We start from the raw sequence: 13,338 nt of genomic DNA on the forward strand, positions 1-13,338 counted from the left end.
TGGCGACCTGTCCAAGGTATACCCTGCCTTTTCCCTGTTGACAGCAGGAAATAGACAATGGTCCCCCATGGCACTGTATGGACCAACAGACATGGAAGAATGGATGTTTTTTGAGCAGATCCTTATTTCAGTCTTCTCTCATATGAGCCTGAATATGGTGTTATTCAAATAGCAAGAGGCCTTAGTGCACTATCTGGATTTTTTTTTTGTAGTTGTTGTTTTGCTGCCATTGCGAAATGTGCTCTTTCTTTCATGAAACACAAACAGCTCAAGTCAATCATGAGCTGTTTCACTTCCATAAAGCATGTTTATTGGTAACTATGACGATGTATCCTCATCTACCGGGTGTATTTGGTATTGATTTAAAACACAAGCTATTATGTAAAACATTGATGTAAAACACAAGCTATTACTCTCATGAACTGCCCACTGTGCAGATATGTTTTACTTCTGTTTTTAGCAATAAAATATAACATGGGCAAATACACATTTATGGCACTGAATGTTTAATTTATCCACAACAAATAACTACCATATTTTCCAATCATGATAGGCTGAGCTTCCATAATACTATAATTATATATTCTTCTATTTTCTAAGCCGTCTAATCAGTTCATTCCAATTTGGTCTGAGTACTTGCTTAAATTATTATAATTCATCTTGCCCATCAGTTGAAAAGGCTCCTAAATTATGATGCTACTGTGACGGCTTGATGAGAGTGCCCTTTTGTTCAAGTTCTGCCCCCTTTTTTATCTCTCTTTGTCTGAAACAAAAGAATACTTTCAACAGGGTTTGAGAAATGAACCAAAACCTTGAAAGTGAAGACCTGAATGGCTGAACGGAGAACATACCAGGAAGAAAAGAGCATTTACAGTACAGCTTTATGCAAAATGAAATGTCCACGGTAATGTGGAGAATCTGTGGAGCTGTGTGGTAAACTACTGATGCATTTAGCAAGAAGAGCAACATGAATGATGCAAAGCAACCGGCGGGCTGGAAGCAAACTCTCTCACTTAGCTCATCTTGGAGTATCGTTTTCCATCCATATGAGTTGGTGTTTGGATGTTTGCATAGGTAAGGGGGGGTTAAGCAAAAAGCAGCTCGATGTTCTGCCAAAAGAAAACAACAAAACAACAATAAGGCTTGTGATCTGGTTCATACCCCTCCTCCTAATATTTCTGTTTGTCTGCTTGCATTGTTTCATCAGGACTACCTGCTCTAGGCCTTCCAGTGTCCCACATTCACATTGAGGTTACGGTATTAGTTCTGATGGTGGATTCAGGCCGCGGTGATGCTATAAAGCAAGGTCCTCTCACGCCTGCCTGCTTTTTGACGTGTCCGTCCATCATGCTGATGGACGGGCACATCAGCATGATGCATGTTGCATGTTCCGTTTTTGTGAACATGCATGTTTCCTCTAAGTGTAGCCCTCTTCTAATGAAAAGCAATCCTCTCCTCTCCTGAGTCTGTCTTATCACCTAAAATATTCTCCTCCCACCGCTTCCTCACACTCGACGAACTTTCCTGTCTCTTCCTTACTTTCATCTATTTTTGTTCCCTCTCCCTCTTGCCTCCTTCTGCCTCAGTTCCCTCTCAACGTGGCCAAGTCTCATGCAACTTTTACTCCCTCATCCAGCCATCCACTTCCTCTGCAGCCTTTTCCCTTCTTCTCCTCGGTTCCTCGCAACTCCTTTGGCTCTCGTCTCCTCTACGTCCCGCTTTGCTCGTCGTGCTGGATGGACTTCAGCGCCCTCTCATCCTCCCCCTGACTTCATCCCAGGGCGATGTTTGTTAACGGAGAAAGAGGAGAACACCTACACTCTGTGCTCTGCTTGAGAATAATGAATGACTCAGGAAATCCCATACACAGTGAGTTATTTCAGAAAGTCGAAGCAAAGCGCTTGGTGAAAAAAAATTGAACTGTTTGAAAGACAGTAGTACCCTCCGACTGTAGCCTCTAGAAATGATTCATGTCAGAAAGTTTTGCATTTTGTCAAAAACGTAAATTTTTTATGAGGATTTCATGACAGACGAACACTGTAAAGCATAAAGACGTCCACACAAGTAGAAGGTCGACTCCGTCTCAAGTCTTCTTCATCCTCTTATAGGTTCCCTTCCAGGAGTGCCCTCCATTTAGCTCCATCCATCCTTCCATCATCAATCTTCTGAAGAAAAACAACCCCACAGCATAATACCGCCACCACCATGTTTCACCATAGTGATAGTGTTTTCAGTGAGATGTGCAGTGTGCAGTGCACAGCTTTCTCACATTTGTTGCGCTGGATTCTCTAGGAGTATCACAGCAAAGGACATTGACTATACATTTAATTGCAAATTCTCTCTGCGGTTTTAATGTGTGCTACTTTACAATAGCGTAGAACAATTTTAATGCAATATTTGGCAGTATATCATTTTGAACTAACATGCATGCAAAGATGTATGGATTGACTTTCACTGCCCTTAATCTCCATGCTTAATGTATAATTTTAAAGGCCACAATTAGGGGCGAGGACAATGTGATAAAGGAAAAGGAAGAAAAGTGTCAGAATAAAGTGAGTTCATCTTAACTGCAATATTCAACAATGGTTTCACAAATGCACGTTTGTTTTTTATGTCGGCAGCATGAAATCCCAGAACAACACACAAAAGTTTGTGGTGCTAAAGTGAGAAAATGTGAGCATATACTTTTTCAAGGCTTTTCTAAAGGGAGCCATTCAGAACAATTCAGGATGATGAACAAAGTGCTTTTTAATTGCCCATATGTCTCTCTTCCCTTCAAAGGAAAGAGCCAGATTTGCCGCTAATTAAGATATTAGCTGATCCACAGTCTTTGTTCCCAAGTAAAACTGACTCAGAACAACGCATGTTATATCTCTTTCTCCTCTTTTTTTTTTTTGCTGCCCACTGGTGCTATATTATTCATAACCCAGAGGCTGTCAGGACCCAAGCAGTAAGCTGCATTTACGCATGACACATGTGTACTTGAAGTGTGGTGGCATTGTGACTCAACTTCCTCGGGGGGCCGTGAACAAGTCTGCCTCTAATCTCGGACTCCGGACAGAAGTTTGCGGAAAGCCGCTGAAAGGGATTTAAACATTTACAGGGAATGGGTTCGGGGAGGAGGAGTTCGCCTTTTTTTTTCTTCTTCTTCTTTTTCCACCCCATTGTTGTGTTTTTTTTTTGTATGGCTGATTTTTCAATTTACTGCGAATTGACACATAGGTTGTCAGGGAAGGGAAGGACATATTAATTTATCAATTATGAAAATAAAATGTTTATACATTTATTTTGTTTGATAAAAATATGACAGGAAACGGGATTTATAGAAATAATGTAACGTGTTTCTATTAGTTTACTTATTCCAGGCTTACATAATTAGGTCAAAAATTTGGAAAAAATATAGATTTTTTTAAAATTATGGACAATAAATTTTGTGTGAGTTAAAAGTATGTTCCAACATATCTAATGTAAGTACTTTAAATTATAAAACTACAGACTACTAGATTTTTTTTTATTTTTTAAAATCCCTGATTTTTTTCTTGTCAGTGCAAAATTTCCACCATATTGATGTACCTTAATTAAATTACAGAAATTCTGCTATGGCTTAGCTTTTGATGTGCCACCACGAGACCTCAGGCACATCTCAGAAAATTTTAATATCATTGAAAAGTTAATTCATTTCAGTAACACTAAAAGCAAAATTCATATACTTTATTGCACTCAGAGCAATATATCACATATATTTCTATCTAATTTTACATAAGTGGCTGAAGGGGAACAGAAATCCACAATTCAGTTCTCTAGAAAAGTAGAAGATTAATAGAAAGGGATTTTAACACAAAAATCATATTGTTGCAGCCTACGCAATCTTCGGTAAGACTGCTGACTTGGCAGTTGTGCAGCAGACACTCATTGACACCCTCCACAAGAAGGTCAAACCACAATAAGTCATTGCAAAAAGAGCTGGTTGTTCAGAAAGTGCTGTGTCCAAGGCTTTTAATGGAACACTTAGTGGAAGAAAAACATGTGGTGGGGAAAATAAATGGACAAGCAAAGCCCTCAGAAGAAGAGTGAACCAATCTATATGTCCAAGAGTCTGGGTTGATTCACAATTTGTGAATTGCAGTTCATATCATGCTTTAAGATCCACCTGAAATAAGCATGATATGAACTGAAACGGTTGGATTCCTTTTATTAATTCACTCCTGAACCAGAGACATTGTCAAAAGCATCTGAACTGGGGGTAAAGATTTCAGTTCACTTATGAAACAGACTCCTTGATTTGAACAAGAACAAAAAGATCCAAAACCCCAGGTTCCTTGAGGAGCCATTTCAGATGCCTGTGCTGGTCCACTCACTTTTTTTTTTCTTTTAAACAAATCTAAAGTGAACACAGTCGTCCATCAGGAGATAATAAACCAGGAAACAGTACTTCAAGCAGTGTGGGCAGGCGAGACATTTCGATGGAAAATGAAATCCGCATCTCCATAAAGCCAAGCAGAAGAGCATTTTTTTCTGGTCGACGGCTGCGCTGACTAATGGCCTACAGAGTATCTTTTGGTGTATTGCCAGGAAGAAGATGAGACTCTAGAAACAATGCATAGCGGCTGAAGGTCTCTCTATAACACCTCAGCAGAACCACGGACTGATCACCTTCTTGCCATGATGCAAAAGGAGCCCCAACCAAGTAGTGCATTGCACAAGTACATATTTGTCAGTAGTAGTCTTATGTAATATAAAATTTCCAAGTGAAATGTAATTTATCAGTTAAATGGGAATAAATAAGTGCTTTACACACATTGTGTAATGTTAATAATATGTGAGTTTCTATTATTATTATTATTATTATTATTATTATTATTATTTTATTTATTTATTATTATTATTATTATTATTTTTAATGAAGACCAGTCCGGGGTGTGCCCCGCCTCTCGCTGCTGGGAGTCAGGCACCAGTCCCCCGTGCAACCTCGCAAGGAGGTATGGACAGCGGCTGGATGGATGGACTGAAATAAATTAGCCTTTTTGACAGCATTCTAATTAATTATAATGCACTTGTATAGACCCCATCTGGCCACCTCTTACAGAACCTTCTGGTCACCTCACACCGCTTAAACAGAACGGAGAATCAGATGTTCACTCACGGTAAAAGATGTACTGTGTATAGTTGGACCAGACCCTGTCGTCCGCGTAATGACCCGTGGAGGACGCAGTCAGCGAGGTGTTGCAGGCCACAATGTGAAAGCCACTTTCTGACAGCATGTCAAAAGCCCTCTCCAGGTGCTTGAACTTGAGGTAAAACCTGCAGGTGTATCGATCCGGGGGTCTGTCTAGATCCCTGTTCTCATTCAGGGCGTCTCCAAACACCTCCTTGGCCAGTCCAATCCGGCTGCTGATGAAGATCCTGGGTAACTTTTTGGCCTTGGGGTCAGCGTGGTACTCTCTGCCTCTGAAGGCGACAGTAATGTAACCATACCTCCTGTCCAGGGAGTAAGACGGGTACAGCCTGTGATCGCTGCCCTGTGACTCCTCATCCCAGTCACTGTCATCCTGAAACAGCTTCGGCTCGTCGCCTGACAGAAGTTTGGTCAGTTCCGGCAGCTGGAAGTACTCGGCCTCTCTCTTCAGCCTCCCTCTCTCTGGAAAGTGGTCAGGGAGGACAACCTGCTTGTCTCTGAGGTAATCCAACACGTACCGGAACAAAAATCCATCTCTGTCGATAAAATACCGCCCTCTGAAATCCCGTGACAAGTCATTTGAAGACCCCTTCTTGTTAGAAAACAGCTTCCCAAGTAAGGAATTCGGGAAGCTCGTCAAGGTGGCGTGACGGGTATAATAAACCTGCCCACCCACGTTCAGCTCAACCACGTCCGACGGAGGGTTTTGCACCGAGCCCTGGTCTTTGGCGGGCTGCGTTTTGCAGTTTTCGATCAGTGCCATCTCTCTCTCGCACGAAACGTCCCAGAAGTTCAGGGTGTGGGGTGCAGCTGCATGGAGATGAGGCGCTCAGACACCAAAGCGGAGTTCCCGATTCCAGACGCAGTCCTGCTGGCATCCAGCGCTTTTTATTTTATGACAGAACAATCCCAAATGTACGTCTACGGTGCATCCTTCAAGTGCGTGCGTAAAAGTCCAGCATCGATTATCATAACCAGTATCATGTTACAGGCAGCCACTGCGATTTGGTCGTGGAAGTGAATAAAAGCGAACTTTCAACAACAACAACAACAAAAATACAATTTTAAAAAGTTTCAGTAAACCTGGATCTTAACTCAACCTTCTTAAATCCAGGATGAAATGGAAGAGAAATTGTGAGAGCATCCTGTCGCTCTCCTCCTGACTGCTGGGATGCTGAAACGCGCTCATTGGGAGGAGGATGATGGTGATGATGATGAGGAGGAGGAGGAGGCAGGAAGCGGGACTCCTTTGCGCACCAGTCTCTCCAAACTGCTGAGTGCGGAAGCAGCCAAACCGGCTGAAGATTTAAGATAACGTTGTTCCGAGCTGTGACACGGAGGAGAGGAAACAAATCCACCCGTGAAGCACAGTCTTACATCATCTTAAAGGAAAATGTCACTTTGCAGTCCATCAACACGAAAACGGGCTGATAGATGGGAGGGGAGGGGGGGTGCATCTGTGCGGTTCTACTGTGTCCACGGGCGGCGCGGTGCGCAGCTGGCGATTGGGGATTCGGGGTTGGAATTACGCGGCTCCAGCATCCCGGCGGCGCGGATTTTAATCCAAGCGTTTGGTTCTTCGCGGCGCATTCATACGCGCTTATCCCGAGAGAGGTTAGGTGTCACCGTCTGTGACTCCAGAACTCATCCGCTGTGACAAGTACAAGCTGCAGATCCACGGAACAGCTTTACCCTCTTCTGCGAGCAATGCAGCAGTTATGAATGGGCTAAGATGAAAAATAAATCTGACAGGTGCGCTCTTGTGATGGAACCTTTGACCATAGGTGCCACTGAAAACTGACCCCGTCGTTACGGATAAGTAGATTTTTTTTTGATTCATTACGGCGCACAGATTGGGGAATATCTCTGCTTCATGATGCTCCTCTGATCACTGTAGTGAAGAAAATATATTGATACATTTTTGTCACATTATAGCGACAGACTTCAACGTTTTTTTTTTGGGGGGGGGGGAGAAGGGTTTTTTTTTGCATAAAGTGAAAGCAAAATTATACAGGTCAACACATTGTCCAACCTGAGCTGTGGATATCTGCAGCTCCTCCAGAGCCACCTCTGACCTCTTTCCTCCAATCTTTCCATTTTTAGATTAGGAACAGAGCAGTGTTCTGTGACTTTTGGTATTTTTAAAAGTCTAACCTGGCTTTATACTTCTCCACAACTTTATCTCTGACCTAAATGTTGCGTTCCTTGGTCTTCATGAGGTTGTTGTTCTCCATCAGTCCTTCACAAAACATCTGGATTTATGATGAGGGTGACTTCTCCACACTGAGTTTTATTTAGTAGCACCTTTGTAAAAGGGGCTGATAATATAGGTATGCCGGGATTTTCATATTTTTGTTTTATTTTGTTTGGAAAATCATGTGCATTTTTCCTTTCTCCTCCAAAGTATGCACTGTTTTGAGTTGGTTTATTTATTGGTCCTAATAAAAAATAAATCCTTATAAAATAACACTGACGTTTGTTGACAAAAATTCAAAGGGACAGTAAAACTTTTCAAGGCACTGTGTGAGTCCCATTTTTTCACCCATGCTGCGTATCTTTACAGGCAAAAACTCCTTAATAAGCCTCATTACTGAAATACTGTGCTCTGGAATAAACCCAGTAAAGCAGGCAGAGGTGTGGGACTGATTGCACAGCAACTGTTAAACGAATATGTCACAGAGTCAGCAGTGCAAATCTGAAGCCAAGTGCCTCTGGGTGCAAAATCCACTTTGGATAAAGTGAAACGCTGCGTAGCTGAAGTAAAAGATTGACAATCATTTGCATACACTTTTATGTGGGTCACAAATGTGTGCAGGTGCAAGATGAACACATTTAAGTGCATGACTCAATTGTCACAATCACCTGAATGCTGGGGACTTCTTCTTTTTTTTTTTGTTTATTAATTTTTTTTTCTTTGTTTTGTTTTATGAATTTTTCTAAACCACCAGGGGGAAAAAAAAAAGGGGAAAAAAAACTCAATGCTTCAACAAATTCACTGTTTGCAGCTTGTCTGATTTTCACGTGTGCGTTTGTTTGAAGTTATAATAAAATCATATTGTTGCTGTGCTAAGAGAAGGCATCAATGGTGGTGGGAGAGCCCCCTTGACTCGTGGTTTGAGAGGAGGCAGCGGTCACGCTTTACCCTGTTAATTCACTGTATATTGTGCTGGAGAGGGGTTGCTAAGCAGCCGCTGGGGACTGAGTGGGATTTAAACAGTAGGGATTTAGAGCAACAGCGAGCTCTCTGATCTCTTTTCTCCAGTGATGTGATGTTTTGCTTCTTACATTGTCTCTCTGGTACGGTAATGTTTTGACTATTTAGTGACTGTAACGCTACAGCAGACGTGATGTGAAGTGTACCTCCGCTAGATCTGCGGCTTGTTTCAAACGCAGGACAGCCGTGACAGATGAGGATTTCATGTCCTAGATTTGGCTTCTAAATGATTCTCCTCCCAGATGTCCTACAAATCCTGTGACTTACTTATCTCACTCATCCCCCTATTAGAAACATCCTCCTGTCGTCGCTTATTTCTCTGCTCATCGCAAAGCGATGAAGGTTGGTTTCTGTATTTTGGAGGGAGTTGAATTTCATGCATGAATAATGTAAGACAATATGGCTCCCAGCTGAGCGTGAAGTAAGAAATCTGTATTTGCTGGAACATTAAAACGGCAGCTTAGGGCTTGCAAGCCCTTTCATGAAGTTGTCTAAGGTGCAGCTTTGAAGAAACATTTAAAAGCTTGTCCTTTTGCATGTTTACAATGTGCAAAATCTGCATCCTTTCTGATCAACGTCAGTACTCTAAGCTGTACTCCATTGAGAAATATATTGTCAGATGAGTGGAGAGCTACTGCACTACCTCAGAAGCACCAAATAATCCAAAAAGGATCCTCCTCTCTGCAAAGATATTCTTCGTATTCACACACAGCATCTCTTGTCCTATTTCATCCTCTCCCACTCACTTTTTCTTCCACTCATATTTTCACACAAAAGAGGCCAAGGTGCGAACTGGCGTGTTTAGAGAAACACAGTGAATCTTGCTGTTTTCAGACAGACTTTGGTTTCTGATGGAAGACAAAGTTTAAACTGATTGAAGGGGACAATTAATTACATTTTCTGCTAAATTATGCATTATGTAATGCTATGTTAGTCATAAATTTGCTTATTGTTGTTCTTTCAATTTTATGTGTTGCTAGATGCCCCTAGAGGGCAGTGTGGTCAGTATGTAAACAGATGACTCAATACTTGAAGAATATTACAATACAAGGAAACTCATACTTTCAAAAAAATTCTTTAATTTGAACTGATTTGCAGCTTGTCTTAAATCAACTTTAACGTGCACGGGGTATTTAAGATAAATTTTGTGACTTGCAGAAGTATTGACTTTGCACATTTTTACCACATTACAACTACAAAGTTGTATTTTGTTTTGATTTTTTTTATTATTATTTTTAGACTTACCAACATAATTGTGAACAATTGCAAACTAGAGGAGAAATTATAATTGGCATTCAAATAAAAATCTTAAAGGTTAGTGTGCATTTATATTCAGCCTCCTTACTCTGATGCCCTAAAAATTAGATCTCGTCCAACCGATTGCGTTTACAGGATAAGACGATCTACTTGCAATACGACCTCAGTTTGAATATAGCTGTTTTTGAGAAGGCCTCAAAGGTTTAGAGAACATTAATGAACAAAGACATTCATGAAGACAAAGGAACACAGTGGGCAGGACTGACATAAAGTCTTGGAGAAGCTTAAAACAGGTTTTGGTTTATAAAAAAGTATCACGTTTTGCTGCTTTTCATTGAACACTTTTTAAAACCATACAGAGTCATGTTTGCTCTCTGTTACAAGCCATGCAGGGCCACAGTAACCAATTATTACAAGTCAAAACTTTAGACTTATATAATAGAAGACTTAGACTGCTCATCATCTCCAACAACCACACAAGCATTTTACCCCCATGGTGAAACATGGTGGTGACAGCATCACGCTGTTGATCTGTTTTTCTTCAGCACAGTACAGGGGTTCCAGAGTGAATGAAAAGATGAGTCTAAAAACTGATAAGTCTTTGTAGAAAACAAGACAGAGGCCCCCAAAAAAGCTGAGACTGAGGGTACACAACCACTTTGCAGGCAGAGTTGCACTGGCTCAGACGAAGACATAATCATGTGTGAGAATGGCCCAGTCAAAGCCTTGGCCTAATTCTAACTGGCAATCTGCTTCACAAAGAAGACCTGGCAAACGTATCAGTCAGCAGATATGCAAAGCCGGTTAGAGACACACCCCAATAAACTTGCAGATGTAATTCCAGTATTTAAGGCTGACAATTATGCTCTACTTTGTGCAGTTACATGTGCTACAATCCTAATAAATTATGTTTAAATTTTTAATTTTAACATAATCAACTGTGCAAAAAGGTTTTGAGGTATGGATGCATTTATGAGCTGTTCATTGGGTGTCAGTCTTTGGGTATTGCCAAACAACAAAAATCTAGTTTTGTGTTTTGAGTTCTAATTTTGCTGTTGTTATCTGCTTGTGGAGTGCTACTTGGAGATATGCTATAATTAATCGGTTCGTTTTGGCATTATTGTTCTGTTTCTGTCCATTATCGCTGTGTTTGGTGTTTTTTGCTTGGGTTATTATCTCCGATTTCCATTTGTAGCTCTGACCCTGAATCGATCTTTCTCTCGCAGTTCCAGTCCCCGACCAGCAGGTGGCGGAGCTGCGCCCTGAAAGCTGGTCAGCGCTGGAGCTGCCTTGCCTTGATCTCCATTTTGTATGTTTTTCCTGGAGGTTAGCACCTACTTTCCCAGTGGCTAGCAGCGCAGCTCAGGCAGTGTGACATTTTTGCATGACTACTCACTGCAAAATCGGACCCGGGAAACTGAAAAGCAGACAGAACACACCCAGATTCACGAGTGCTGCTGTTTGGTGTAGTCATGTAGCGACGATACGACGAGTGGGGAAGTAACAGAATCAGTCAGCGTGTTGTGAACTGCCACTTTCAACCAAAACAATGTTGACTGATGACCTGTGGACTCTTATTAGCAGCCTGTCATATCAAGGGTAAATATGATAGTTTTTATTATATTTATTGCATACGATTAAATACACTAACATAACTTAATAGTAGCTAGACATGCACTTACAATGCCTGTGATAGCCTTTAGCCCCTCGAAATGTAGCCACTTTAACTCTTAGCCACTCTGCAGCCTAGCATGCTAGCAGTTCGCAAAATGCTAACAGTAGCTCATCTTGGATTTCGGTGACATTTAATGATCTTTGCGTTAAATTGGTAGCTGAATCCTTATTGTTTAGGTTTGTTATGATTAGTGTGTAATGCATGGGGATAGGTGTCTGAACGTTTGTAATTATTTTGCAAACTAACGTCAAATAGCCTAAGCTAACTGTCAAACGCCACGGGAGGGGGGGTGTCTCCGCTGTTCACCCAGCCATTCAGCCATGCTGTCGTAAGGACCGCTGAATATGCATAGTGGGATGAGGGTCCAAAAGGATCCAGAGGCCCCGGGCCTTGCTCCAGTGCTTGGTGTGATTAACAGCTCCTGCTGGAAAGTTGTTTGGAGGAAATACATTTACAAAGAGATGAGATCTGGCGCAGAGTTGATGTTTACATAGATTACATTTTGTGGTTGGGAGGAAAAAATTAAAGGTTTTATAGCTGCAAATAAATGAAACGGAGCCCAATTACGTCTCAGAGGTGAAAGAAATTCGAAATTATAAAAGGTAAAAACATGAAGACTACCAAGAAATATCAATACATGGTGATGCACATTGTTTACTACCAGGCTGCTGCACAGCCAGGAAATGCAAATTAACCAACCAGCTTCTAATACAGTACATCCGCAAAACTGTAATGACCAAACACACGTAATGAAGCAGATGATGGCTAACCAATAGGTCTCTGGCCTATAACATAATTAACAATGGTTTATGACCCAGAATACGGCTCTATAAAGTGTCTAAGTAAAGCTAATAAGCCAAGGGCAAAATAAAACAAACAGTTCATACATTACTGCATGTGCTATTTTAGTCTCTTTTTGATTCTTGTAATAAATATTTAAAATATTATAAAAGATGCTGTAAGAAATTTGTACTAGATTGGAATTGACCTATTTCCTCATTATTGGTTTTGATTAGTGATCATCAAGTCAATTACTGATCCTATTGCTTTTTTTCTATTAATTGATGATTGATTTATTTAACAGATGCATGGTCCACAAAGACATAAAAATAAATACACATAAAAAAATAATTGAATGAATCAAAATTAAGAACTCTCATATTTTTTAGTTTATCAGTACATCAACCACATTCTTTTTTTCTTTTTCCAGTTTAAGAAATATCCTAATCACCTCAAGACCCCCATGACCCAGAATGGGGGGGTCCTGACTTCTGCCACAGATAAAATGTACAAGATCTGATATGCATTGCTCAAAGGTTACGCCCAGAGAGTGGATAACAAGATCCCTGCAAACTGCTTAAGTCGCTTGAAAACACAGCAGAGCCAGTTTTTGGGAGACCTTGCTCTGGAGCCTATCCACAAATGCTTTTGTTAGGCTTTAGTTGCTGATTTTATATTTTATTATTTTTTTTACCCTAAAAACTATGGAAATATTGGGAAATCTGATAACTGGAGAGATTTTAATGTTTATTATAGTCCTCCTCCTACCTGGTAGGTAAAAACATCATTGCTTTATGGCATCCTGTCAGTGATACTAAAATTTTAAACAAAAATGATTATTGTAATTATTTATTTTTATTTCTAGCAAAGAAAACTAACTCACAGGTTATTATTACAGTCATATTAATGCTACCTAAACCATTTAGTTTCATGTGACTTTGTAAAAGAGAGCAATTTAAACCTGAACGTAGAATAAACGCCCATTCCATCAAAATATATTTTCTGGTAACCATGCTTATTATGCAGAATATCACCTGTTTTTTATTATTATTATTATTCTGCTTTTTATACGGTAGTAACACTGTAGCAAGCCAATATAGCTGTTCACTCACTCAGGCTATCTGCTCGGGTGCCCAGCCTGCAGGCAGCTGCTTACGGGATCTGCCAGTTTTAGTTTCTCGCCTTCTACAACGGCGTCACCTTAATACGAACGACGCATGCTGCTCCTTTGGTTTC

At 40.7% G+C, this 13,338-nt stretch overlaps 2 protein-coding genes across 3 annotated transcripts in view; one reads left to right on the forward strand and one right to left on the reverse strand.

The window, feature by feature from the left end:
• Window positions 1-450: 450 nt before the first annotated feature.
• kctd16a (potassium channel tetramerization domain containing 16a) lies at window positions 451-6,647 on the reverse strand. Of its 2 annotated transcripts, XM_016669546.1 has the most exons (2): window positions 5,144-6,647; window positions 451-1,109 (listed from the first exon to the last, which is right to left on the reverse strand). In XM_016669546.1, exons 1-2 carry the CDS (start codon window positions 5,937-5,939, stop codon window positions 697-699), a joined length of 1,209 nt encoding a protein of 402 aa, XP_016525032.1. In that variant the 5' UTR covers window positions 5,940-6,647; the 3' UTR covers window positions 451-696. The 2 variants fall into 2 exon arrangements, with proteins under 2 accessions (XP_016525032.1, XP_016525033.1); XM_016669547.1 differs by lacking the exon at window positions 451-1,109 and having other exon boundaries at window positions 5,136-6,619.
• A 4,263-nt stretch (window positions 6,648-10,910) lies between these two features.
• nr3c1 (nuclear receptor subfamily 3, group C, member 1 (glucocorticoid receptor)) overlaps window positions 10,911-13,338 on the forward strand; it is a 38,741-nt gene continuing 36,313 nt past the window's right edge. Inside the window, exon 1 of the mRNA XM_007548397.2 lies at window positions 10,911-11,246. The gene's annotated coding sequence lies outside the window, so the exon portion shown is untranslated. The remainder of the gene's footprint in view (window positions 11,247-13,338) is intronic.

The sequence above is a fragment of the Poecilia formosa genome, unplaced genomic scaffold, assembly GCF_000485575.1.
Source record: "Poecilia formosa unplaced genomic scaffold, Poecilia_formosa-5.1.2 Scaffold26, whole genome shotgun sequence".
Taxonomy (NCBI): Eukaryota; Metazoa; Chordata; class Actinopteri; order Cyprinodontiformes; family Poeciliidae; genus Poecilia; species Poecilia formosa.